This window comes from Sebastes fasciatus, chromosome 23, assembly GCF_043250625.1.
Source record: "Sebastes fasciatus isolate fSebFas1 chromosome 23, fSebFas1.pri, whole genome shotgun sequence".
In the NCBI taxonomy this organism is placed as follows: Eukaryota; Metazoa; Chordata; class Actinopteri; order Perciformes; family Sebastidae; genus Sebastes; species Sebastes fasciatus.
In genome coordinates this window covers 21,721,211-21,749,077 of record NC_133817.1, presented here as the reverse complement: position 1 = coordinate 21,749,077, position 27,867 = coordinate 21,721,211, and the positions used below count along the sequence as shown (strand labels likewise).

Here is a 27,867-nt window from a genome sequence, read left to right as displayed (position 1 = left end):
GGTGTTTTTGTTGGGGCGTTACTATGTGGTTGCTACATGGTTTAAGATCTCTAACTCATTGCTCACATCTGACTTTTTCAGGAAATAAGTCTGTTGTTGTGGGGTTGCATGATTTTGAAAAAAACATTTAATTGTGATTATTTTTGACTGATATTACAACATATGATTCGTGATATTAAAAGGAATAATCATTTTTAGATCATTATTCTTATTTTCATTGAAAAACATCAAAATGATTATGGTGAGATTATTTTCGGGGGAACTGTACCAAACAAATACGTTTTCGTAAGTCGGTTTATTTCATTTAAAATGGTATATGAAACACATTTTTATCTTTAAGGAATATTGCTATTTCCTCCTCATCCTGTGATTTGAAAATTGCAGTATTGCGATTTCGATAAGATTTTGAGTAATTGTGCAGCCCTAATAGCTAGCTACAGCCATGAAAACAGCGACAGAAAAATGGCCACAAAAGTGAAGAGAAGTGTTAACGAGTTTGACGCAGTTGTACTGATCGTTGTTACTCGACTTACACACGTGACGACCCTTAAATCGACATCATTGTCAGAACAAATGTGAAGCTTGTAACTACTACAACGTACTGAAATAAACCTCCCTCCCAAGTCAAATCCATGTCAGTTTACCGTTTGTACAGTTTCTAGTTTGGAGTCTGTATGCACAAACTGCCAAAAATGAAACCAGCAGCTTTAAAGATAGTGACAAAGTGCTTGCATGTTGAGGTTACAAATCTATCCTTGAATTTTTAGATTGATAACAACCCTTTGTGCTTCCTCAGTAGTTTTGTCATTCATCAGCTTCCATATATCTGTGATGGAGCAGCAGGAGTTGCTCTGTCATGCTCACAGATAGCAGCTCCTCTCCACACTGATCACCACCGCTGTTTGCTGTTTTCTGGCTGAGGGAGGATGCTGATTGAAACTTTTGGGAACGCTGCCGTTTCAAAGTGTTTCAGATAGAGAAGTGAGCTGGAACCAGAGAGGCGGTCATCTCTCCTGAAGCACCAACAGCTGGCAGAGCTCAGCAACAGCTGCACAGAGTCAGTAGATACTGTAGCAAGAGGAGGAGAGAGGCTACGAGGAAGAGACACTGCTACTGGTTACTGTTAAATACTGAAAAATAAATACAACTGGTAGATAAACACACAGTACAACGCCACGTTTATCTCACAGTTTGCAGTTACTTTGTCGATTCCTGCAAAACAAATGATTCACTTATAAAATACGAAGCCTTGCTGGAGGTTAAACAACGACGTGATTGATCTGATATTCTCGAGCCTCAACCTTAGAGAACTTGTACTTTCACTCTTTAAGTACATTTACAGCCAATTCTTTTAATCAGTGTGCTTCTTTATTATTATTCAACTGGACACGTTTTTGTTTCTCCAAGTAGAAACTTGGTTCAAACTTCTTACAAGCTTCTTTAGGAATGGTTTGCTTCCTTTAAATGTTCTGCTTTAGTGTATACATGTTGTTCTGTAGTGTATAAACGTTCTGCTTTAGTGTATAAATGTTCAGCTTTAGTGTATACATTCCAGCTTACTTTTTCCAGCTCACTTCTCTATCTCTTGTTCTTTAGTTTATAAATGTTCAGCTTTAGTGTATAAACATTCTGCTTTAGTGTGTACATGTTCTGCTTTGGTGTATAAATGTTCAGCTTTGGCGTATAAATGTTCAGCTTTAGCATATAAATGTTAAGCTTTAGTGTATAAAGGTTCAGCTTTAGTGTATACATGTTCAGCTTTGGCATATAAATGTTCAACTTTAGCATACAAATGTTCAGCTTTAGCGTATAAATGTTCTGCCTTAGTGTATAAATGTTGTTCTTTAGTTTATAAATGTTCAGCTTTATAAACTGTGGTCCAGTTAGAGTTGAGCAGATATCAGAGTATCTTTAGCGTATAAATGTTCAGCTTTAGTGTATAAATGTTCAGCTTTAGCAAATAAATGTTCAGCTTTAGTGTATAAATGTTCAGCTTTGGTGTATAAATGTTCAGCTTTCGTGTATAAATGTTCAGCTTTGGCGTATAAATGTTCAGCTTTGGCGTATAAATGTTCAGCTTTAGTGTATACATGTTCAGCTTTAGTGTATAAATGTTCAGCTTTGGCGTATAAATGTTCAGCTTTAGTGTATAAATGTTCAGCTTTATTGTATAAATGTTCAGCTTTGGTGTAAAAATGTTCTGCTTTAGTGTATAAATATTCTGCTTTAGTGTATAAATGTTCAGCTTTGGTGTATAAATGTTCAGCTTTAGTGTAAAAATTTTCTGCTTTAGTCTATAAATGTTGTTCTTGAGTTTATAAATGTTCAGCTTTAGTGAATAAATGTTGTTCTTTAGTGTATAAATGTTCAGCTTTAGTGCATAAATGTTGTTCTTTAGTGTATAAATGTTCTGCTTTAGTGTATAAATGTAGTTTTTTTTTAGTTTATAAATGTCGTTCTTTAGTTTATAAATGTCGTTCTTTAGTTTATAAATGTTGTTCTTTAGGTTGTAAATGTTGTTCTTTAGTTTATAAATGTCGTTCTTTAGTTTATAAATGTCGTTCTTTAGTTTATAAATGTCGTTCTTTAGGTTGTAAATGTTGTTCTTTAGTTTATAAATGTTCAGCTATATAAACTGTGGTCCAGTTAGAGTTGAGCAGTTATCAGAGTATCTGTGAACACGCTGCTCTTCCACTCATCTGGCAGGATTTAATTGCGAACGCCGCCATCGTTCGACGGCCGCGGTTAAGGTCATCGGTCCGCCCGGCGCTGTTTACTGCCGATCCAGCGAGCCGACAGGATTATCCTCACTCATTATGTACTCTGTTTTGATAGTGTGCCTTTGAGATAACGGGGCTGCTGAAAAACGCATTACTAGCTGTTCAGATTTCCATCAGTGCAGCTGCCAGACGTTTTCTTTGTTTACACTCCATTTACCAACGAGGCCCTTCAGTCCTGAAAGCTGCTGAGGAGACGGACGGCTGCAGTTTGTCCTTTTTACTCCCAGAGAAGAAGAAAAACTCCAATCCTTCACTATAGTAGTACAACAATAGAGAAATACTCCCTCAGGAAGGTCCTGCACTCATTATTGTACGTCAGTAAAAGAGAAGAACAGGTGTACTCAAGTATTCAAGGTGAAAGTCTCTCAGCTCAAGCTGACAAAACCCCACCAACAGGTCCATTTAGTAGCAGTTCTACAGCTTTTGATCACATCACAGGATCTTCACCATCAGATGGAGTTCTTGTGGAGTTATAGATGTCTAAACCTCCATTTTGGGATATTTTAAGGGCTTGTCATCCATAGAAATTCATACATCCATGAGCATTACACATTGTGGAAGATTGATAAAGCTCCAGAATAGCTACTAAATTAACCTTGTGGTGAGTTTGTTTTGTCCAACACTGCTCCCAAAGTCAAGAAGGAACTTTGGATCTCAGCTTTTATTGCCAGCTTTGAGGGTTTTCATGTTTTCAGTTGAAGGAAGAACGAAAGGAAGACAGAAGGTCTTAAATATCTAGAAGTTAGTGAAGTTATAGATTAGGGCTGTTAACGCAATATTAATGTGTTATAACACCACTAGTTTCTTTAACGCATTAACACAACTTGTGATTTTTAGGTTGTTGCGGTCCCAAAAACCAAGATGGAGACGGACAAAAACCAAGATGGCAACAACCAAAAACCAAGATGGCGAAGGACAAAAAAACAAGATGGCGACGGACAAAAACCAAGATGGCGACGGACAAAAACCAAGATGGCAACGGACAAAAACCAAGATGGCGACTGTCAAAAACCAAGATGGCGACAGACAAAAAACCATTAGGGCTTTCAAAGTCAACACAATAGTAGCGCGTTAACGCAAATCCGTTTTAACGCCACTAATTTCTTTAACGCATTAATGCAACGTGATATTTAGGTTGATTTGTAGGCTGAGTTTTAAAGCTAGTTAATGCAGATTCAAAGACAATATATAGCATCAAATAAATCAAACTATAAATAGCATAAAACCCAAACAATGTTGTTATAAATTTAAAGCATAGTGGTCATTGTCAACCCAAAATCATGACAACAACAAACAGAGTTTTGCCTTAATTACATTACAGCAGGCTCAGTCTTAAAGCCAGAGTGAAGATCATAAAGAAACAGAAACTCGCAAAAACCAAAAGGGAAATATCAGAGAACCAGAACCCTGTAACAGCTCTTTCAGGGTGCGGTATTTGTGTAAATGGACTCTGCTGCTGCCCTCCCTCTGGCAGTGGGTCAGCTTATCATCAGGGGCACACAGGACTGTCTGGCCCCCCGCCCACAGTCTGGCAAAGGGGGGCCATCAGGGACCGAGGCCTCCATCGCCCCGCATGTGGAGGTGGAGGTTCAGCCAGCAAACACAGCGTGGAAACACACTGTTTGTTCTATCAGCGGTGGGACTGAAGGGACCGGTGGCGGTGACCCAGCGGGGAAACAGTCCAGAGGTGGTTCTGACAAAACCTGCACCCCTCCATCCATCATCCATCCATCATCCATCCATCATCCATCCAGTATGTGATTGTGAGGCGGTGCAGGTCCACACAGGACTGGATTGTCTCATTGAGACTCAGATCGAGTTGAATGTGAGACTCCAGAGACAGAGACAAGCTCAGGAAGACGGGTCTGATAAAGTCAGATTCATGTTCTGAACTCTCCGGAGCTCAGATTGGGTTTGAATGGATGAATGTTTTAGTGATGCAGCAGACACATATCAGCTTTTTGTTAAATATTAGACATCAGCCGGTGGAGACAAGCTGCTCCAGAGACAACGTGTTGCTGTTTGATAACACAAATGTGAATTTAAACTACTTCAGCACTTAAAACAGTCACCTTTTTCTATCAATTCAGAAATGCCATGTTGACGGATAATCAATCACGCTCGATGCTAGAGATGATCAATATTCCATATTAGGTGTTGATTGTATTAATATCACGTCTCCGAGGCTTGTGTCTAACATCAGACAATCACATTAAAATGTTCATCATGCAGCCGAACAACAAACACAAGAAGAGAAACTTTGAAGCCACAGTTTCACATTCAGGCAGCAGAATTAAATCCAGACCTCTAATTTCCTCTCAGAGAAACAACGGTTTGATCATGTGATCGAGTCGCCGCCCCGTCACGCCGACGGCGGACAATAAATCCATTTAAATGCAAATCAAACACGCCCCGAGTCTCATTTTCTCCATGTGAGACAGAGTTCAGTGGAATGTGACACACAGCTGCTGTATTGAACCAAGAAGGAAATGTCCACAAGAAGCTCGGAGACAATCAATCCATTTATTGATTAGTGGAGTCATAATCAATATTTTAACAGATGTTTAACTACAAAAGTCACTTTTGAACTGCTAATTAGTGACATCATTCTTTCTTATTATCTTATTTGAAACGTAAAACTACAATTAATAGCTTTTATTTGCTTCAATCACTGAACTCAAGCAGCATATATTTGGTAAAAGGCCTTTAACTCCTTGTTGTAGGGGACTTCACATGACAATATTCACAACTTGGATTAATTTTTATGAAAAACTGATGTGATTATTTTGATTGGATGGACCTTTACGGACTAAAGGAATATAAATAAAATCAAGGAATGGACACATACCCTGACTTCATGACCGTAAATAGTAGGGAATATTTTCCCTTGTTTACCGCTGTACCAAATAGTTAGTTAATAGTTAGACTAATAGTTAGTTAATCGTTAGATGCTTAGAAGCTTCATTCACAACGTTGACATTCAGCGTTAACTTACAGGGTCTCTGTCTGTAATTGTCTCAGTCCAAAAGACGAAATTTATTGAAAAAAGATGGATGTAATCACTTCAAAACTTCATGTTTTTATCTAAAGAAATATTCTGCTTCAGTCCATATTTGTCGGCATTTAGCCTTGAGATGTTCCAATTCCATTTTTTTCCTTCACGATACCGATTCTGATACCTGAACTTAAGGTATCAGCCTCTACGAAGTAGTAACATATCTCAATACTTCTTCCACTACTAGCACATTGACATCATACTAAATTCATAATGTGAGCTATTCCAGTACAGGTGATAAACACCATGTTAATTTTTTTTAAAATTGGTTCAAACCTCTTCCATTACTTGAAGAATTTACAGGAAGCTATTTAACGATACGACACGGTACGATGAGGTACAATATGGTACGATACGATAAGATACGTACCATACGGTACAATACGATAGGGTACGATACAATACAATACGGTACAATGCGGTACAATGCGGTACAATGCGGTACAATGCGGTACAATCTGGTACGATACGATAAGATACGGTACGATACGGTACGATACGGTATGATACGGTACAGTACGATAAGATACGGTACGATACGGTATGATATGGTACAATACGATACACAATAATTTAGTACTTTGGGCTCATGTCATGGGCAGTTATAGATTTAATGATTAATCAGTGAATGAAGAACATGAGTAAATAAAACATTAAATGATGGATAATTAGCTGCAGCCTTTTCTGTAAAAGAGTCAAGATTGGAAAAAAAAGTCTGAATTATTTTCCAAAAAAACAGAAATGATGCGTCTTATATCCAAATGATTTAACAGTAGTTTGGCTGCAGAGAAAGAAAAAGAAAAGAAAAGCTCTGCTGAGTTAGTAAATAGAGCCACAGAGAGAAACTTTAATTACAAAAACAGAATTAGTGACAAAGCTTCTTTAATGGATCAATACTCTAATCACTTTGTTTTTCTAGCGGCCTTCTAGCCGGGCTTCTTTGATTTCTTTCTGGTTCTGGACGGGAGAATAAAACAGGAAATCACAGCGGCATCAAACTCTGGTTTGTTTATCATCAATTAACTTCTCAGCAAAGAGCCCAGAAGATATTTTCACCGACCGAAATGCCAAAACAGAAACAACTGTTTGTGAGCTGAGCCCCGCTGCGAGTCTCCAGCTATCATCATCATCATCGCGGAGATTTCAATCGCCAATCTTTGCTAATTGGGTTTTCAGAGCTGAATAGCGGCTGATAGAAGACGTGAGTGTCGGATGGGACGGTAGAAACACCCTCTTCTTTTCTCTACCGCCTATTTCAGTCGACGCCGCCGAGCGTGTTGATTTGTGGAGAAAGTGAAATGTAATGGAGGGTGTAGCGACACGCTGACGCTGCCTGCTGTTCCCACCGCCACTCCTCTCAATAACTAAATAAATGTTCAGCCAGAGAGGGATGTCTGTCTTTATTTCACTGCTGCAGCATCACACTGAAATGTTGCTATAGAGACTTCATCACAGTCACAGCAGGAGAGCTGCGATGGAAAATAAAACACGTGAAGAAGAAGAAGAAGAAGAAGAAGAAGAAGAAGAAGAAGAAGAAGAAGAAGAAGAAGAAGAAGAAGAAGAAGAAGAAGAAGAAGAAGAAGAAGAAGAAGAAGAAGAAGAAGAAGAAGAAGAAGAAGAAGAAGAATAAGAAGAAGAATAAGAAGAAGAAGAAGAAGAAGGTTGAATCCTCCTCTCGAGGAGAGGAGGGGGGGTGTTAAAGCCTCGCAGCTCGGCCCCTCGTTTTAATAAAAGTTTGCGTTTGTGGCGTTCGTTTCATTAACGAGACGCCGCCTGCTTCCTGTCACTTCCCATCAGCCTCGGGGAGAGAGGTGGGGTTTCACCTCGCCATCAACAGCGAGGAAGAGGAGGCCCAGCAGGCGAGGAGGTGACGCTTTTACTCTGAAGAGAAATCTGGTCTTCCTGTCTGACAGATGCCGAAGCAGGCTGCTGTTTTTGGTTTGTTTATGGGCCAACGCCTGGATCAATGCACTGTAGAAGCAGTACTGTGGTTATAGTAGGGCCGTCAATATATTCAAATATTTAATCGCGATTAATCACAAATTATTCACATTTTTTACCTGTCCAAAATGTACCTTAAAGGGAGATTTAATTTGGTATTTAATACTCTTGGAAAGCTGTTTTATATAAACGTATGCATACATTTATTATTGGAAATTAATTAAAATTGTTTAGTTGTATGGGAACATATTTTCGTAGGAAACATGGTTGATAACTTTCCTCATCAGATTTCAGAGATTATATTACAAATAAATTCAAAATATTTAGTTCAAACTGGTTTAATTGACAGTTTTATGAAAAGTAAGTCATAACTTCATAAACAAAAAGTCTCAAAAACTGAAGAAAAAATGGGCAGTTGTTTGTTTTTAGTTGTTTTTTTCAGTGGGAAACTGGTGTTTCTATTATTTCGGTATTAAAAAGGAAAAAAATTTAATTAAATTTGAAATGACGCCAGACAAAAACACCAATTAGAATATGTTGAAAAACATAACAAATCAATTCAGGGAGAAACGAATGGAAAGCAGCTGTAAAATGCCACCAGATGTATTAATTATAGTAGTTATTATTGTAGTTTCTCTATTTAGCAAGTGTTTATTTTACTGTGTGTTCCCTTTAAAAAGTTTGCATAGAAATGTGGAAAAGTCAGACAAGCCGGTACTATTAAATACGATAGTATGGAAGGCCTTTTCCAATAATAAAGAAGAAGTATTAGGAATGACACAATACTAGTAATATTTGGAAAAGGCCTTTCACTCCTTGTTGTAATGGACTTCACATGACTAACCGTTAGGATTATTTTGATCGGTGGACCTTTACGGACTAGAGGAATATAAATAAAATCAAGGAATGGAAAAATACTCTGACTTCATGACCATAAATAGTAGGGAATATTTTCCCTTGTTTACCGCTGTACCGAATAGTTAGTTAATAGTTAGACTAATAGTTAGTTAATCGTTAGATGCTTAGAAGCTTCATTCAACGTTGACATTCAGCGTTAACTTACAGGGTCTCTGACTGTAATTGTCTCAGTCCAAAAGTCGAAATTTATTGAAAAAAGATGGATGTAATCACTTCAAAACTTCATGTTTTTATCTAAGAAAATATTCTGTTTCAGTCCGTATTTGTTGGCGTTTAGCCTCGAGATGTTCCGATACCATTTTTTCCTTCCCGATCCCGATACCTGAACTTACGGTATCAGCCTCTATGAAGTAGTAACATAACTCAATACTTCTTCCACTACTAGCACATTGACATCATACTAAATTCACCATGTGAACTATTCCAGTACAGGTGATAAACACCATGTTCACTTAAAAAAAAAAAAAATTGGTTCAAACCTCTTCCATTATTTGAAAGGTTTAGGGGAAGCTATTTTACAACACGACACGATGCGACACGACAAGTAACAATGCGAAACGACACGATACGATACGTACGTTATGATACGACACGTTATGATATGACAAGTTATAATATGACAAGTTATAATATGACACGATACGATTCAACACAACACGATATGGTACAATACGATACGACATGATACGGTACGATGCGGTACTCATGATAAATCTAAAAGATTTCAAAATTATTTAGTAAATCTCATTATTTTGAGTTAAAAAGTCAGAATTCTGACTTGTTATTTTATAATCTTGATTTAGCAACTCATCTTTTTGACTTATTAACTGTATATTTTTCTCTATCTCTATAAAAGTATTTCCCACAGTCTATATTCAGTCGTGTGTTTAGTTTCGTTACATCACGCTGACGCTGAGAGCTCACCTGTGAAATCACATTTCTCTTCTCCTCGATGGGAGAAACATGTCGGAGCTCAGCGTTAATCTGATGCCGAACTAGAAACAATGTGAACATCACGGAGAGGAACGCGACAAGAACCGAGGATAGCGACGGGCCGCGGCAACACAAACCGCCGAAAGGTCAAACTCTATATTAAGTGAAGAGCTGATGAGGAATTATAGAGCTGCTGCGTCCACTGATCATCTCAACTCTCAGATATAATAAGAGGTTGAAAGATGGCAGAGAGAGCAGCGGGAGACGGTACTGTGGTTGATTAAATGGATGGTTAGTGTCTCCGTGTGCAGGTCGACCACGCTGACGACACCTTTAATTCACTGGACTCAATATTATATAATAATAGCCTAACAGTAAAGCTTATTTATAAAACACTAAAATCAGGATAACACATGTAAACATCAGATCTGATCCACTACAGATGCATGAAGTGACTCATGTCAAAGTGAATCGGGACACAGCTGAGATGCATCCTGTCCTGTAGAATATATACTGTACGTCCACACGGTGAAACTGACCTCCTCACTGCCTCGACATGATCTAATGACTGTTGAAACAGGATGTTACACCTTCGTTCTGACTCCGTGTCAGACGTCTGCAGCTACACTAAAAGTGTCCGTGAGTTCAATTCACACCGACTCTGACCTCCGTCTGGTGGCTCTCTGAACCAGAACGATGCTGTCCTCTAGAGAGGAAGTCAGCGTCTTCACCAGGTGGACTAAACAGTCAAATGATCCAGCTCAGTGGACAAAATAGACAAAATGATCCTGCTTCTTAAGCAAAATACAGCATTTAAACCCCACTGGAGTGTCTAAAAACTGCACTGTTTATAGTTCATGAAAAGCAGATGTTTATATTAATACTTCACCCAGACAGTGAGACCGGAGGCCTCAATCAATGTTACAGTTAATCAAACATTATAGATGAAAACTAAAAAAGACCTGCAGCGTTAAAACCTGCAGAAACACTTCAAAAAACACTCAATAAGTAGAAAACTGGAATCAAGACTTAAAGATCTCTTTAAATGTTATGATGGGTTTTACCGGTTCGATGTGATGTTGACCTTCCACTAAGTTTAAGTTTCTATTTCCTGTCTTTAAACCACAAAACAACAGAAAAAGGTTGTAAACAGCAACGTTAAATGTGAATTACTGCCAACATCTGGTGAGGTACGTGTTCGGATAGATGACAGAGCAAAAACATGGCTTGATTTTAAACATTTCAAACTCTAAAATCACTGTATTCACTCACTAATCGGTAGGGATGCACCGATCGCAAAATTCTGGGCCGATACCGATATCTGAAATAACAATAGCAACAACAAATAACAAATAGCAACGTTTTTGCTGTCATTTATTCCCCTTTTGTGCCAGGGAAACAAAGACCTCTTTTTTAAAGTCATTCAGCATTTCATTACTCTGAATGAGCACAAATTCAATCAGACACATCAATGAAACAACGTTAATATAACCTTCTTTCACAGGAAAAATAGTCTGCTTTTTTTTTTGTAAATAACTGCTTCAAAAGCCTTTTCAGCTGCTATACAACTACCGACTCAATGAGAAGAATGTTTCAGTACTTACACAGCCCAACTAAGATATTAGTTTAGTGAAACATAAATGAAATGTAAATGTAAAAGTGTGTTTCTCACACAAAGACTTTACTCGGGCGGCAGCCTACGTATATTTGACCCATTTTAGCATTTTTATTTGTTTAACTGTCCGAGAGAACGACGCCATCCACGATGGATTAACTAACGTTAGTGGACTAGTAGCGGCAGAACGCCGCCGGGGAGCGGATGGAGAGCTCAGCCTCAGCTGTCGTGGGCTGGACGGACCCACAGCGTAGCCGCAGGACTACGATAGCGGCGGCCCGATGTCCTGCAGCACTCTGCTCAGCTGGTACTGGATCCCGGTATGGGGGGGCGGACTGCTGACCACAGTGAGAGTTTTTAAGAAATCTTTATAAGTCATTGTTTTACTGCTTGATTTGTGACTGAACATAACAACGTCCTTGTAGCTGATCTTCCTCTGAGACGATGTAATTCTCCCACACGGACGACATTTTCTTTCCCTTTTATTTTGTAAACAAACCGCTCGGCGCCCGCCGTAAAGCCAGCGTCTTCTTCTCTGAATCAGCTGGTTGTCAGACCGACTGTAGATAACCAACACAGCATTTAGCCTGCGCAGAATCGATGAAACACAACAGACAAACATCGGCCACTGCCGTCGGAGGATGTCATCTTATTTGCCGACAGGCCGATATCGGCCAGTAAATTGCTGCATCCCTACTAATCAGGCGTGAATACAGCTGATCACATCATCCAGATATATCTTTGTTTTGTCTACAGAGCTCAGTTTTTCATAAATTATTCCCTCTAATTACTCATTTCTGTGCTCAATTTCATAATCTACACCTTTAAATCACCTACCTGCCCTTTAAATAATTACTGCCCTCAAACTATAATTAATTCCTTCACATTAAAAGCACAGGGGTTATCACTTTCAGTCCGTTCGTCCCTTTAACGACCTCACCGATACGAGGACATAGCTCCATTTTAGTCGGTTCAACACAAACTCTGACATGACTTTTAAGGATAACAGATGGTTGGACTGTAAAAACTGGTGATACTCCAGTTGGATAAACACTCAGCTTCAGGGGGTTTTGGATCTGATGCACCAGAGAGGAGGAGGAGGAAGAAGGGGGGTAAATTAAGTCATCTCAGACCATGATTTAGTCATTCGAGGGCACAAATTATTAATCTGAGGGAGCGAATCGAGTCATTTGAGGGTATGAATTACTAAAGCGAGGGAGTAAAAAGTTATTTAAGGGGGATGATTTGAAATTTGAGGGGACAAATGAGTCATTTAAAGGGATGATTTATCACCTAACAGAGCTCTGTTGTTGTCAGATGAAGGACGTAAACGGTCATCTCTGAGCAGCACTGGTTCATACCGGTGCTGTCGGCCTTTTTCCCCACTCTACAACAGAAATTCATCTTTTATTGTGAAGGAGGAATATCCTGCAGCCAAACTGTGTTTAAGAAGCCGTATATTTCTTCCTTCCTCTCCGTCATAAATAGCCTCACATATGGCTACGGAAACAGACACTTTATTAATTCAGCCTCTACTTGGCAGCGTGGCGGGGAGCTGAGAGCAACTAGACCGGGGACCAGAGGGGGGTCCGAGGGAGTCCAACCGGCCCGCGGGAAGCTTTCGGCGCCAAGGGTCGGCGCCCCGAGCTCGCTGCAGAGAAAACAAGCGTTTAACATGTTGGATTAGCCGGGATTAAGGACATCTGTTGAGCTAAACGAGACGCTTCTGTTGGTTTCATCTTTCCTGCTGCGACGGCAGAGAACCAAGAATGAAAAGTTAAAGTCTGGACGTCATCACGAGGAAAATACTACAGCTGAACGGGGATTCAGACACTCTGGGTTCATACTTCTACTTCATATGAAGGAAGTACTGTATGTTTTACTGATAGTACTTCTATCTGAGACCTGTGTTTGATTAGTGAGTGTGCAGGTTAAGATTTGTCTCACAAAACAAAAGAAAAGATCCAAAAATACAAAGTTCCAACTGCTAAAAAGTACACGATGCACAACCTGAAGCACCTACAACATCAAAATCCTGCCTGGACTCGACTTCAACACATCATTTAACTACTATAATCACCTCGGCATTCACACTTTTTCATTCAAAAGTTAAAAGTAAATAAAAAGAAAATAAAAAGAAAATGAAAAAAAGATTTTAAAAATATTTAAAAGATTGAAAAATATTAAATAAAACAAAAATAATAATTAAAAATAGAGAATAAATAAATAAATTAATAAATACAAATGTTAACAAAATAAATAGAAATTTAAAATGAAATAAAAAATAAACAGCACAATACTATAACTACTTCATAAATACTCCTCACATGTCACTTAAAGATGTCCATAAATACACCAAACTTTACCATTACTGCACCACAAACTGAATACTGATCTTCTACTCGTTATGAATATTAACCGTGGTCCAGCTCAGTGATCAATACTCACTTTTTGAACTATTGATCAGAAAACTAAATCAAACCCAGTCAGGTATCTATAGCCCAGAACATCAACCTTTATCAAGCTTCATGAGTGAAACAGCTGTGAATATTACAACAAATGCACATTAAATAATACTTAGAAACTAGAAAGCTTATTTTCTCAATTTATCTATGAATTGTTTGGTCTTAATAACGTCATAAATCAGTTTAAAATGTCCAAAACCATTCCATAAAGTCGTATGAAGTTTAGTTTAGTTTGAGTAACAGTTAAAGACCTAAAAAAAATGAGTTCACTATCAAATAGAGAAAAGCAGCAAATCCTCACAAGTGAGAAACTAAAACAAGGGATGTTTGGCATTTTTGGTTGTACATTAGATAAATTATCAAAATAAATAATTTTTAGGGATACACCAATACCGGTACCGGATTGGGTATTGGAGCCGATCTATTAAATTCAATTCTATGTTTATATACATTATAGACTGGAATTTTAATTCCTGTTTTGTTTTGACCAATTTGTTGCTGCATCAAAAAGATTTACACTTGAATTGTAATTTCTGTTAATTTTGAAGATTTTTTACCAAGTTGTTGGTGTCTAATTTATTATTCTAATAATAAATAACAATTCAATGAATTTATATCTATGTATTTATTTGTTATATTTTGTTTTACAAGTACTAATCAATGTTTAAATCCAGCCTGATGTTGTCGTACACATAAGAGAATGATCCCAGTCACATATACTGTATATTACACATACAGCTTATTAATAAAACACTTGTATCGGATCGGTACTCTGTATCGGCCGATACCTAAAGCCCAGGTATCACTATCGGTATCGGGACTGAAAAAGTCGGATCGGTGCATCCCTAGTTATTTTCTCAATTTATCTATGAATGGTTTAGTCTTAATAACATCATGTCATAAATCAGTTAAAAATGCCCAATACAATTCCCTAAAGTCAAACTTGATGTCTTGTTTTGTTTGATTAACAGTTAAAAACCTAAAAAATAAGTTTACTGTCAAATAAAACAACCAAAAGCAGCATCAAAATACTTGCAGATCATGTTTCTGTTCGCTCTAGACTTGTTTTCCGTTGATGAAAACCTTTCAGACAGTTAATGAACATCTGTTACTTCACCTCTCACCTTTATTAAAGTTTCCACTCCCTCCTACTTATATATGCACATATATAATTATATTAAATAACATGTTCAGTTAGTCTACATGTAAAAGAGTTAGTCAATAAATAGAAATGAAGGGTAACTTACATGTTGTGTTGAAGTTAAACCTCCTGTTAAAGGTTTGGGAAGTTTGTGAACACTAAAGCTCAGTGATGGAGGGACGGGGGGGGGAGGAGGAAGCGGCCAGCTGGCTCTCCTAGAGAGGCTCAGTGAGAGGAGGAAGAGGAGGAGGAGGAGGAGGAGGAGGCTGGGGGTGTTTGTCGCCTGAAGGGGGGGAGGATGGGAGGCTGAGCTGGAGGCCAGCAGATGGACCCCAGCAAACAATAGAGGCAGACAGATGCAGCCACAAAGAGCAGCGACCGCACACTCCACGCACACAAAAAAACAGAACAAACCTCCACATCTGAATACTGGGAGCACTGGTGAAATGTCCAGTTCACCTCACAGCCACCGGGGGCTCCAACACTAACTCTCACTGTACCTTAAAGGGAGATTAGTCAAGTATTTAATACTCTCATCAACATGGGAGTGGACAAATATGCTGCTTTATGCAAATGTATGTATATATGTATTATTATGAATCAGTTAACAACACAAAACCATGACAGATATTGTCCAGAAACCCTCACAGGTACTGCATTTAGCATAAAAGATGTGCTCAAATCATAACATGGCAAACTGCAGCCCAACAGGCAACAACATTTAGCGTAAGTTTGGAGCGTTATTTAGCGTGTGACGACTGAACATCTGCTGTCGGCTGAACCACGCTGCATCTCTTCAGAGATATCTGAGAACTTCCTGCAGTCACCCAGGGGGCTCTGAAGGGGCTCTGAGGGGACAAAGGAAGGTTTTCTGGTCCCTCCCAACCCTCCCCCCCCCCCTTTCTACACAGCCTGAGGCAGCGAGGAAACATCCCAACACTTGTCAGTACAGCAGGGGAGGGGCCTCGCTGTAGTACAGGGTGGTCCACATGATGTAGTCCACGTGATGTCACATGGAGGGAGGTGGGGGGGGGTGTAAGTACCTGTAGCTCCAGCAGTGAACCAGGTCTGAGGGAACCTTCAGAGGACCCTCAAACTGACAGGTAACAAGTGACCCAGTGAGAGGTGTGTCATCTGTCTAAAGAACAAGCCGTTATCTTCCTCCAGACGTCTCCTGCTACACCCTCCAGCTTTAAATGCTCCGCAAAGTCCATTATCATATTAATGTATCACATGGTGTGATCAGATTACAGGGTGAAACACCAGTTAAAGGAGGACTCCATCTATTTATTAATGCACTTCAATTAAGTTGGAAGGAAGAGGTGGAGATAAACTGACTTTTCTTCTCCTACATTCCCCATAATGCAACTGGAAGTTACTTTTCATTAGACCTTCCTCACCTGGTAAACAGCCGCATCTTTCAAACTCCTCATCTTTCGGTCTGTATGTTTTTTAAAGTGTCAAGCCGAATACGAGATAAACTCTGACGACATCATCATGACCCTTAGATAACACTCTGATACTGTAGCTCATGTCAAGAATCAAACCATTATGATTTAATTATATCTCATTATCCTGACAACAAATGGCCTCATTTTTGCTCATCAAAGTTGAAGATGAATTCTCTCTCTTCCAATTAATTAATTAATTAATCAATCAGCTGATAGTTTCAGCTCAAGAATAAAAGACAATATCTGGTGTCTCCAGATAATGTTACAATAACTCATTGTCTTTGGATGTTGTAATAAAAACACAAATGTGAAAAAAAAAAATGTTAATCTCAAATTCTGATGACAAGCATCTGGATGGATTACTGAACGGGCCCTACCAAGCCTTCAACTACAATATGTCACTGAAAAAGACATATAGCAACCAAGAAGAGACTCAGAACGACCAGAAAGAAACATAAAACAACTACAAAGATGTTGTTATGTTATGTTATGTTGTCTCATAATCCACCTCAGAAGGAAAACTTTTCTCTCTCTTGAGATAAAAAGATAATTAAGTCATGATTTAGAGACTTTGAGCTTAAAATAATTCTTTAACAATCCTTTGACTGAAAAACAAGTCTTAAAACCCTTCACTGAGTCACTCTTCTTCTTCTTCTGTTTTTAAACCAGTGTAGACTCCAGACACCCGACCTGGATCAGCAAAGCCAGCGCTGCTGTCGACTCCATGTTCTTAAAGATGTATTTATGCAGCCCGTCTACTCAACCACATCTCACAGTAACCTCTGACCGCTGGAGCCTGACTGAGCGCGCTCAGTGCCGGTACGTGGGGAGGACAGATAGCCGAGCTAATGTAGCTCAGAGAGAGAGCGAGAGCGGTGGATGTAAATGAAGCGTTTTGTCCAAACAGAGAGGCCGCGGTTAACCAAATGTTGGAGGCAGACTCGGCATATGGTGAGTAATTAAGCTGTGTCAGACAGGAAACGAGACCTGGACCCGACATGAACCTGGAGACCTGCTGCCTGCCGAGCCGTGAAGCACCTGCACTCTTTATATCCTGTATACAAGAGTGTTTGTGTCAGCGGTGGAGTATTCAGATCCTTTACTGCAGTACGAGTACTAACACCTCAAAGGACAGCGACGCTACAAACATATGATCATCTTATAGAATATGAGGCATACTTTTACTTAAGTAGCAGCACTTTCACTTGTAGTAGAGTATTTTCACAGTGTGGTATTAGTACTTTTACTTCAGTTAAGAGTCTGAATACGTGTTGGTTAGGGATGCACCGATACCAGTATCAGGTATCGGGTCTGATACTGTCCTCATGTACTCGTACTCGCAAAACGGCTCCGATACAACGGCACCGATACCACTTTACGGCAGCGTGACGTTAACCTCTCGTCACCATCTTTCGGGTCCTATCGCACGCGCTCACGCTCCACCTCCCCGACGGTGCGGGTGAGACGGACCGGTGGTGCGCCCGACCCCGCGGGGCCGGAATCCCATCTCAGCCGGCGCGCACCGGCCCTCACTTTCATTACGCCACGGGGGTTTTGCTTGCACCCTCTGACTCGCGTTACACCCTCCAGCTGGCTGTTAACAAGGGTCTTTTGGCACAGAGAAGTACTCGTATCGGTACTCGGTATCGGAGAGTACCCAAATGTAAGTACTTGTACTCGGTCTGAAAAAAAGTGGTATCGGTGCATCCCTATTGTTGGTCATTTTTTCTAACCGAGCCAGGCAAGAAAACACTTCTTATCAAACATGAAGTATTTCTAAGAACTTGTCTACAGCGTTGTGGATTTTTTCAGGCTAGCAGTTCCCCTCTGCTTCTAGTCTTTGTGCTAAGCTACGCTAAACGCTTCTGCGTCTCAGATGAGTTTTCCTCTCCGGTCCGAGGAGGTTCTGCATCGCAGCGAGACTCGCCGTCAGAGGATGTTTTATTTCCCCTCTCTACACGCGTCCTACCGGCTGCTGCCGCCATCATCTCAGCTGGTCGTGAAGCATCAACTCCTGCAGCCTGAATCACTTCCTGTTCCTCCACCACAGCCCAGCCTCTCTGACCAGATCAATACGTACAGGTGAGTTCTCTCTAAAGTGACACTGACTTATGCATAAACTAGTCCCAGAGTCACCGACTCAATAATTCGCTCCATTACGGCGCCCTTAACAAGTGACCGACAGCTCCCCCCCCCAGACTCTTTTTCTGCACCATTATTGCTCATCCGCAATCACTTCAAATTAGATCCACAGGTCAATACGAGAAGTCAATATTTAATCTGCTCATAGCAGGTGGTGATTTAGTCAGAGACATGGTGGATCTGCAGCATCATAAAGACTGAGTCCTCCATGTGGAGACGACTGGGAGGACACTTAGCATGGAGGACAGGTCCAACCCATTAAAAGATCGTTAACGGAGGAGGACAGAAAACTGGAGTGATTCAGGAGGGTTTGTTTACTAAAAGTTTGGGTTTCCTGCTACTTCCTGAAGGCCACGGGCATCAGAAGATTTCAACAACTCCCAGATGTTAATTCTTAGATGTTTTAAGATTAAAAGTCTTCTGATATCTCACGTTTTTCTTCATTAAAACACATCAGTGCACTATGTCACTGCAGAAAAATGGATTTTAGACACCTAAAAAAATCAGTTTAAATGTACGTTGTATTTAGAATATTTTCACCATTTTACCTCGCCATCAGATGGCCCTTTCTAACAGGGAACTGAAGCCGTTATATCGCACCAGACAAAACCAGTAATTTTCCCTCTCAGAACAGGGGAGTTGCTGGTCTACCGCTGCATCCATCGATTAGTTAGTTTGTGTTATTGTGAGACTTTCTGATCTGATAACGTGGCGTCCACAGCAGTACACTGCTTAGCTTTCTGCCGCTACTCCTGTCTATAAGGATGTATATGTGGCAGAAATGTACCATTTCCTTGTAATTGTTTTTCTAGCAGCTAAACTCAGTACTCCAAAGAAGTGTTTTTGTTTTAATATTTGTGGATGTTGAATGTAGACGCCTAAAAAAGGAGTTTGTCCTAATAAAAAGTCCTTTTTGTCCATCATATAGTTATTAATTCTTTATAAAGGCCTTTACACACCGTGTGACAAATAAACTACACGAAAATGCGAAATACTTGTCCGCGAATGTTATAAGTCTAGACTCTAGGGCTTTTATTGTGAAAGTTTAGAATGGAAGGAAAAGGAGTAATAAGGTTTGCCATCTTGGTTTGGACTACGTGTCTCCATGTTGTCGCTTCAGGTGAAACTCAACCCCGTTCTGCACATCTTGACTGGTTGATGCCTTTATTCGCGATGATGCGAATGCTCAGAAAACTTGACCTCGCTCAGAACGTCGCTTTTTCACCGCGTAATATTAGTGTTCTGTGTGAAAGCACTCATGAGAAGAACAGCAGTTTGAAAAAATATATTGACGTGCAAATTAATCCTAGAAAAGAACAGCCTTAAATCTAAATACGCCAAAACGTATTTACTGTTGGACAGTCCCAGAACAGGGACTGTTTTCCTGGGAGACACAAACGCTCTCCTCTGGAAGGATTCAAACAGCCTCTAAATTATCCTTAATGGGATTGTCCCTAAAGTCAACACAACAGCCAGGATGAAGGACAGTTTTTAGGTGATGAAGACAGCCGTCTTCCTCGTTGTTAAACAGCGTAAACGTCTCCAGCGGACCACTGAGCAGCTTCACTCTGTGTCTTATTATGATGTCCACATTGATCTCTGTCTAATTACACCTTAGGGGATGTTAACAGAGGAAGGTGTTGCACAGCATCCTCTTCATCACTTGGCTGGAGGAAGACCTTTATCTGTTGTGTTATCAGTCTGTCAACACGTCCGGGGGATTCTTCTTCTCATAACTTCTGGTAGAAACGAGTTGTCAGACTCTCAAGAAGCCGTTTTAATGAGCTCGTCTGGTTAACAGCAACAGGAAGAAGCTGATGAAACACTTTACAAAGCGGCCGCCACGCCGCCGCGCTGAAAACGATTGGACGCCGCTCAAACTGAGAGGAGTCCTGCCACAAACCAGCTGAGGGGGAAAAAATGCAAATCTACCCATTTACAAGGTAAACCTGTAAAACAAATTCAGCCTCAATTACACACGCCGGTGCCTCGCTACAATTATCCACCCATCACAGAGCGCAAAGTTCATTTTAATTAGGTTTTCTTTATGCGCGCTCTGCTCGCCGGCAAGAGGAAATATATGTGTGAGAGCGCCGGCAGAGAGAGGAGGAGGAGGACGAGGAGGAATCGACTTCCTCTCCGTAATGAATCGAAGCGCTGAAATTAAACTGACGGATAATGAATCTACTGTCTGCAGCCAGAGAAACACTTTACTACATTCCTCAGCACTTTACTGCACGCACCAACGCGTACTGTCCCTTTAAGAAGAGAGACCTACTGCAATACAGGGAAGAGGAGGAAGAGGAGATCACTGTCACTTTAAGAAAAGAGACTTACTACAATACATGGAGGAAGAGGAGGAAGAGGAGGAAGAGGAGCTCACTGTCTCTTTAAGAAGAGAGACTTACTACAATACATGGAGGAAGAGGAGGAACGTACTGTCTCTTTAAGAAGAGAGACTGGGACATGAACTGAGGCCTGATACAGGAAGACACTTTACTACAATACATGGAGGAAGAGGAAAACGAAGAGGAAGTGGAAGAGGAAGAAGAAGAGGAAAGAAGAAGAAGAAGAAGAACAAGAAGAAGAAGAAGGAAGAGGAAGAGGAAGAGGAAGAAGGAGGAAGCGGAGAGGGAAGAAGAGGAAGAAGGAGGGGGAGGAGGAGGAAGAAGGAGGAAGCGGAGAAGGAAGAAGAGGAAGGTGGAGGAAGAGGAGGAGTGAGAATGAGGAAGCGGAGAAGGAAGAGGAGGATTAGGAGGAAGATGAGGAGAGAGTGAGAGAGGAAGAGGAGAAGCATGAAGAATACTTGTGTACTTTTCTGAATACTTCTTTCACCGCTGAATCGATCATTCAACACAGGCTGCGTGTAATGAGGCAGATATATTAAGCAGGAAGAATGATTTTCAAAATAAAAGCTCCAGAGAAGCAGACGTGTTGAAAGGGACCAACGACAGAAAGACAAACTAAAACACAACAACCCTTGGATGTACCCTCTCTGGTACATCCAGCTCTATGTTCCTATAGTAGTAGTAGTAGTAGTAGTAGTAGTAGTAGTAGTAGCAGTAGCAGTAGCAGTAGTAGTAGTAGTAGTAGTAGCAGTAGCAGTAGTAGCAGTAGCAGTAGTAGCAGTAGTAGTAGTAGTAGTAGCTGTTGAATACTGTAAATAAAGTGTAACCATGGCAGCGTGGTGTAAACAGAAACATCTCCTCACCTGTCCATTCTGAAGTTCATTGAGGCCTTTGCACAACGTCTGGTTCTGAGAAAGAGACAGAAAATAAAACACACATTAATATTATCAGTCAACATTATTAGAGGACTCAGAGGGTGATCAATAAAACGTAGTATCTGACGTCTGTTCTGTTTTTTCTCAGCAGATGGTTTTCATCTGAACACCACAAACTTTTCTGTCTGATCCACTTCATGCTGCAGTGAGTCCTCCTATTCCTCCTCCTCCTCCTCCTCCTCACCTGCACTTTACCAAACACTAACAAACATCAGTCAAACCTCTGGAGGCAGAAACACCATCACATCTGGACTCATAGATCTGCGTCTATTTGTCATCTGTGATCTAATGGATTCATGTCGACACGTCTGGGAGCAGCTTTACTTCTTTATTTCTTTATTTCTTCATTTCTTCATTTCTTTATTTCTTTATTTCTTTATTTCCCTTCAGCAGCAGCAGCAGCAGAGAGAGAGAGAGAGGACAGTCACATAGATAAATAGAGCAGGATTCATTCGCTATGCATTACTTTTACCACTGGGGAAATTTATAAGCAGAGTGCTGATAGTTTCCAAATCAGTGGTGCTAGGGAGCCAAGCGGCGTCGCGTCACAGAGAGATTACTGCACCGTTTTACCACACTGACGTTTCACTACTCATTCACTATCAGAGCTGCCTCTGTCTGCTGCTGCTGCAGGCTGGTTTCATCACCAACGTTTCACTATGTGGACTCATTCACTATCAGGCTGGTTTCATTACTAACGTTTCACTATGTGGACTCATTCACTATCAGGCTGGTTTCATCACCAACGTTTCACTATGTGGACTCATTCACTATCAGCTCTGCCTCCGTCTGGCTGGTTTCACACCGTTCAGTTTCTACGTTTCAGTCCTCATCAGCAGAGGAGGAGAAATAACTGGAGATGACCTCTACTACAGCAGAGGGATGGGGGGGGAGAATGGCTTCAGGCTGCTGGGAGCAGTAGAGCTTTACAGTCTGTCATCCAGGCAGGTGGTTAAAACATGGCCGCCCTCACTTGATTTACACCGTTTCTTCTTTTAAAATACACAACTTTAAACGTTTTAGTTTCCTAGGAACTACATTCATACTGGACAACTGGAGGAAGTAGTGTTTACTGTAGAGAGATGAGTTTATGCTTCACAATTCAGCAATTTAAATCCATCTGCATTGGGGCTGTCAAAGTTAACGCCACTAATTTCTTTAACACATTAACGTAATCGATCTTTAGTAGACAGTGACAGTGACAACAACGATAACGACAAAGACGACAACAATAAAGACGACAACAATGACGACTACGACAATGACGACTACAACAATGACGACAATGACGACAAGCACGGCAATGACAACATCGACGACGACGACGACGACATCAACAACAACAACTTCAACGGCGATGACAACGACAACAAAGACGATGACAAAGGCGATGACAACGACAAGACAACAACGACAAAGACGAGGACAACGACAGAGACGAAAACAAAGACGATGACAACAACAAGACGACAATGACAAGAAAGATTATGACAAAGACAACAAGATGACAACGACAAAGACGAAAACAAAGACGAGGACAACAACAAGACGACAACGACAAGAAAGATTATGACAAAGACGAAGACAACAAGATGACAACGACAAAGACGAAAACAAAGACGATGACAACAACAAGACGACAACGACAAGAAAGATTATGACATAGCCGAAGACAACAAGATGACAACGACAAAGACGAAAACAACAACGACGACAAAGAAGACAATGACAACAACGACGACAACAACTACATCTCAAAATAACAGAAACACCAGTTTCTAATTTTAAAAAAAAAAAATTAAAAAACTATAGACAAACGACTGCCAAATTCTTCTACGGTTTTGAAACTTGCTTATGAAGTTATGACTTACTTATTTTTCATGAAATTGTCAATTAAACCAATTTTAAATAAATATTTTGAATGTATTTTCCAATCTCTGAAATGACTGACACCTGAGAGATGCATTTACTGACAAGGAAAGTTATCAACCATGTCTCCTAAAAAAATTATGTTCCCATACAACTAAACTGCATCCTCAATTATCTCCCAGTTGCAGTTTTAAATAATTATTAAACACGTGGTTAACGTAAATTGAAACAAAACAAAACAAAAAATGTGACACTTAGTTTCACATTGGACATGAACAACAAATTAAAAAATGCAAGAAATATCTTGGGTTTGGGCGTTCCACAACGATTGAAAATATATTTAAAAGTGCACAACAAGGCTATAGAAGACTACACAGGGAGCTGCTGATTGGATGAAGCCAAGGTGATTCATGCTGCCTTTGGTTTATGCTTCAGCAGATGGAGATCACAAAAACTTGGAGGTCATTTTAAGCACAATTTCTCTATTAAACTCCGTCACACTGCTTGTTTGTGTTTCAGGAAGGAAGGACAAATATTTGTTTTGCAGAGCACGAATTAAAAATCAGCAGAAAAAGGACTGAATGATGTTTCCTCTCTCACTATAATCCTCCGCCTTCCCCTGAATGCAACAAAATGAAAACAAATGGCGCCCCCCCACCCCCCTCCATATTTACAGCCAGAGCATCTGTTCAAAAAGCACACAAACACAGCCGGCTTTTGCTTTCTTGTTAGCATTTGGACGGGGAGGCTTTCTGGGGAGAGCATTAGCGCTGTTTGGCTAACTCTGACGGGCTTCATCTCTCAAAGCTGCGAGCGTGGAGCCTCGTGGGAAACGGCGGCCACCTGCCCAGCTGCCTCCGCCGCCATCCTCCCAACAACTCTCCCGTCCGATCCTAAATTTAACACCCGCCAAATGTCTGGGAAATGTGTCTTTGGTGAGTTAATCAACAGGAGGCAGCTGCCAGAAGAGGAGAGGAACTTCTCAAGGTGATCACGTTTGAAGGTCACGGTCAAAAGGTCAAAGATAATTCAATTAAAATCCATCATGGCTGTATACAGAAATAATAACTTCAGATATGATGACACAGGAAGTGAGGTCACCTTGAAATAAATGTTTAAAAAGTCACGAATGACGAGGTTTATCCTCTCATGAGATCGAATCTACTCAGATAATTCCACCACAATCAACTTCTTTAGAGATTATGATATCTTGTGTGTAATGTTGATCATCTTGAGGAAAGTTAATAGTATCCAAAATATAAAGGATTCATCCTCTAGGGATCATGAATGTGTTCAGCTACATTTATGGCAATCTGACTTTTAGATTTCTTTTTTTTTTAGTGTGGAAATATAGTAGAAGTATTTTTTTTAGCTTAATTGTGGAGCAAGAGGAAAAGTAAATCATTAAGATCCATCCTCTGGGGATCATGAATGTGTTCAGTTAAATTGTCTTAAGTCAATCTGACTTTTTTGTTTTATATTTTTTTTCTGTAGTAGAAAAAGTAGATTGTTAGCTTAGTTGTGGTGCAAGAGGACAAGCAAATCATTAAGATCCATCCTCTGGGGATCATGAATATCCGTAGCAGATTTCATGGAAGTACAGCGATGAATATTTGTAATATCTCATCACAGACCAAAATGTTGGTCAAGTGGAAGTGTTGCCCTGGTGGTGGCGCTATAGGAGAGGTCCAAGCGGTCGCATAGAAACCCCAAAAAGGATTCATCCTCTGGGGAATATTAATGTTCTGAGTAAAATTCATAGCAATCTGACCATTAGTTTTTTTTTCTCATGTACAAGTAGAAATTGTGTCCCAATGGTGGTGGTAGAGGAAAAGAAAAGAGGTCACTAGAGACTCAAAGATTAATCCTCTGGGGCCCATAAATATTCACAGCAGATTTCATAGAAATCCAGAAAATCAGTATTGAAATATTTCATCATCGATAAAAAATGTTGGTCAAGTGGACATTTTGGCCGAATGCTGGCGCTAGAGGAAAGAGCAATACTGGCGCTAGAGGAAAGAGTTCCAAAGAAATGTCAGTGGATCATCTGAGGCAGATATTTAGGATATACCAAAGTGCTGGGAAAAGATATGGGGACGTATTTCTCTTCTAAAAATGTTTAGTGTTTTGGCCGCAGAAGAGAAATATTGTTGCCAGGTCGTCAACAGTTTTATGTTTGTTTACGTCCTGAATTTAGGACAGTGGCTGGAGAAGCCAATCACAGAGAGCTGGAGGTGAGGCCAGGGCAGGAGGATGTGTGAGGAGGACCGGTCCCCGGTGTGAAAGCAGCTGACGGCAGCGCCAGGCTGAAACATGCTTCGACATGCCGGCGTTCAATTAGAGGTGGTTCTCACATATTCACAGTTCCAGCAGGAGGAACAGCCACTTAGCTGCAGTGAGAACGACTGCTGGAGCATCAACTGAGGACGCCTGCAGATACTGTTTCTACATGTTAATTAAAAGAAGCTCTGGGAAGCTCCGTTTACCAGCTGTTCTGTCACTTTCTAGACAAAAAGCATCTCTTTCTAGACAAAAAGCATCTCTTTCTCTCCAGCAGTGGTTTTTCACCAAACAGGATTCTCCAACAGCTGCTGCTTCAGGTTCTGGTACCAGTTTATAATACAGAGGGAACACAAGATGAAACTAAAGGCTTTATTTATTCATCATGGTTCATAAATAACTTACTAATACTTTACAGTAGGACTGTCCTCGACCAAAGAAATTCTTAAGTCTACCATACACTGGGAGACTTTGAAAAGACTGAAGTCTGACTCCCTCTCACATCTCAAGTCGCAGAGTTTTTAGTCACAACTCTCCACAACTCTAGAAGAACTCTCCTGATTTTATTCCGACATTGGAAAATATGTCTACGACGGTGAAATCACTGAAATGTCGTTTGGTGTGAGGTCGGCATTAGTCGATTAACTCGTGCAATTTTGTCGACAAATTAGTTGATTTAATCAACAAATCTGTAAAACTTTAAAGTTTCCCCACAAAGAATCACACAAAAGCACCACTTTAAAGGTCCCACATTGTAAAACGTGAGATTTTCATGTCTTTTATATTATAAAGCAGGTTTAAGTGATATATAAATATATATATAAATACTGTGAAAGTATCAAAACACTCAATCCATGGGGAAATACACACAGCCCGTATTCAGAAGCTGTGCGTTTGAAACAAGCCGTCAGGATTTCTGTCCATTTGTGATGTCACAAATCTACAATATTTAGACCATTTCACAGTTTTGAACGTAAACATACTAACTGTGTCCCAGTTTATTTCCTGTTGCAGTGTATGTGAACGATATCAGCTGACAGGATGTAAACATGGATCCAAGCTGTTTCCTAGCAACGCAATTCCGTTGCTATTCCGTTGAAATGCGCTAAAACGGGATGTATCAGACAGAGGGTGAATACAGGTATATTCAGGCAGAAAGTATGAGAAAAATAATGTGTTCTTTGAACATTAAAGCATGTAAACATGTTCTAGTAGGAACCCAAAATACAAGTATGAACCTGAAGATGAGCATGATATGTCCCCTTTAAATCTGGTGTTTACCAGAGATGAGCTCATAAGTTTCTTAGAAATAAGTCATTCAGCATGAAAAAAGCATAAATAAACAACTAATAGACTAAAGAAATCTAACAACGTCTGCACACCATCTGACCATCTTAAAAAACATATCAACAATCAGAGGACCTCTGTTCAGGCATGACGAAGGGAAACATGTTCATGTTATTATTTCCAGCCGGTCTCTATTTAAAGTCCTAACAAAGATGATGCAACGATAAAGCACTGGCTTGGTTTAGGACCGTGATGAACTTTTCCTGCATCTTACTGGACAAACAACAAAACAACGTGACACGTGTTGGGCTTTTATTACCTTTAACTTTACATGGCAGCTCTTCAGAGACAGGAAGTGTCTGAACAAACATCTTATTACATATTTAAAGCTACAAAGAGGCTGTCCACCTCAGCAGCAGTTTATAAAGAGAAGGAGGGATTTTAAAATATCTTCCAGTTAGTTTTCTGCTAAGACTGACTTCCCCCGTCTATAGCGTTGAGGCTAATATAGCGAGGGCGTGCTGCTGGCTGGTCTCTAACGGGTCACCGTGGAGAAAATGATTGAGTTTGTGCAGCTGCAGACGTGCCGCGGCCTCTCGGTTAGACGACCCTCACCGTCATCGGTTTGTGAGCGTCCTCACTCCGTCTCCATGCTATCACACAGCAAAGTGCCTTTTCATTAGACGCAGGTAAATGAAATTGTCTTT

At 40.3% G+C, this 27,867-nt stretch overlaps 1 protein-coding gene across 4 annotated transcripts in view; it reads right to left on the bottom strand.

The window, feature by feature from the left end:
- Positions 1-27,867, bottom strand: part of phf21b (PHD finger protein 21B) — a 95,897-nt gene that overhangs the window by 31,087 nt on the left and 36,943 nt on the right. For all 4 annotated transcript variants that reach the window (XM_074624902.1, XM_074624903.1, XM_074624901.1 and 1 more), the window contains one exon: positions 21,653-21,697. In XM_074624902.1, coding sequence (XP_074481003.1) covers positions 21,653-21,697 — 45 coding nt within the window. The remainder of the gene's footprint in view (positions 1-21,652; positions 21,698-27,867) is intronic.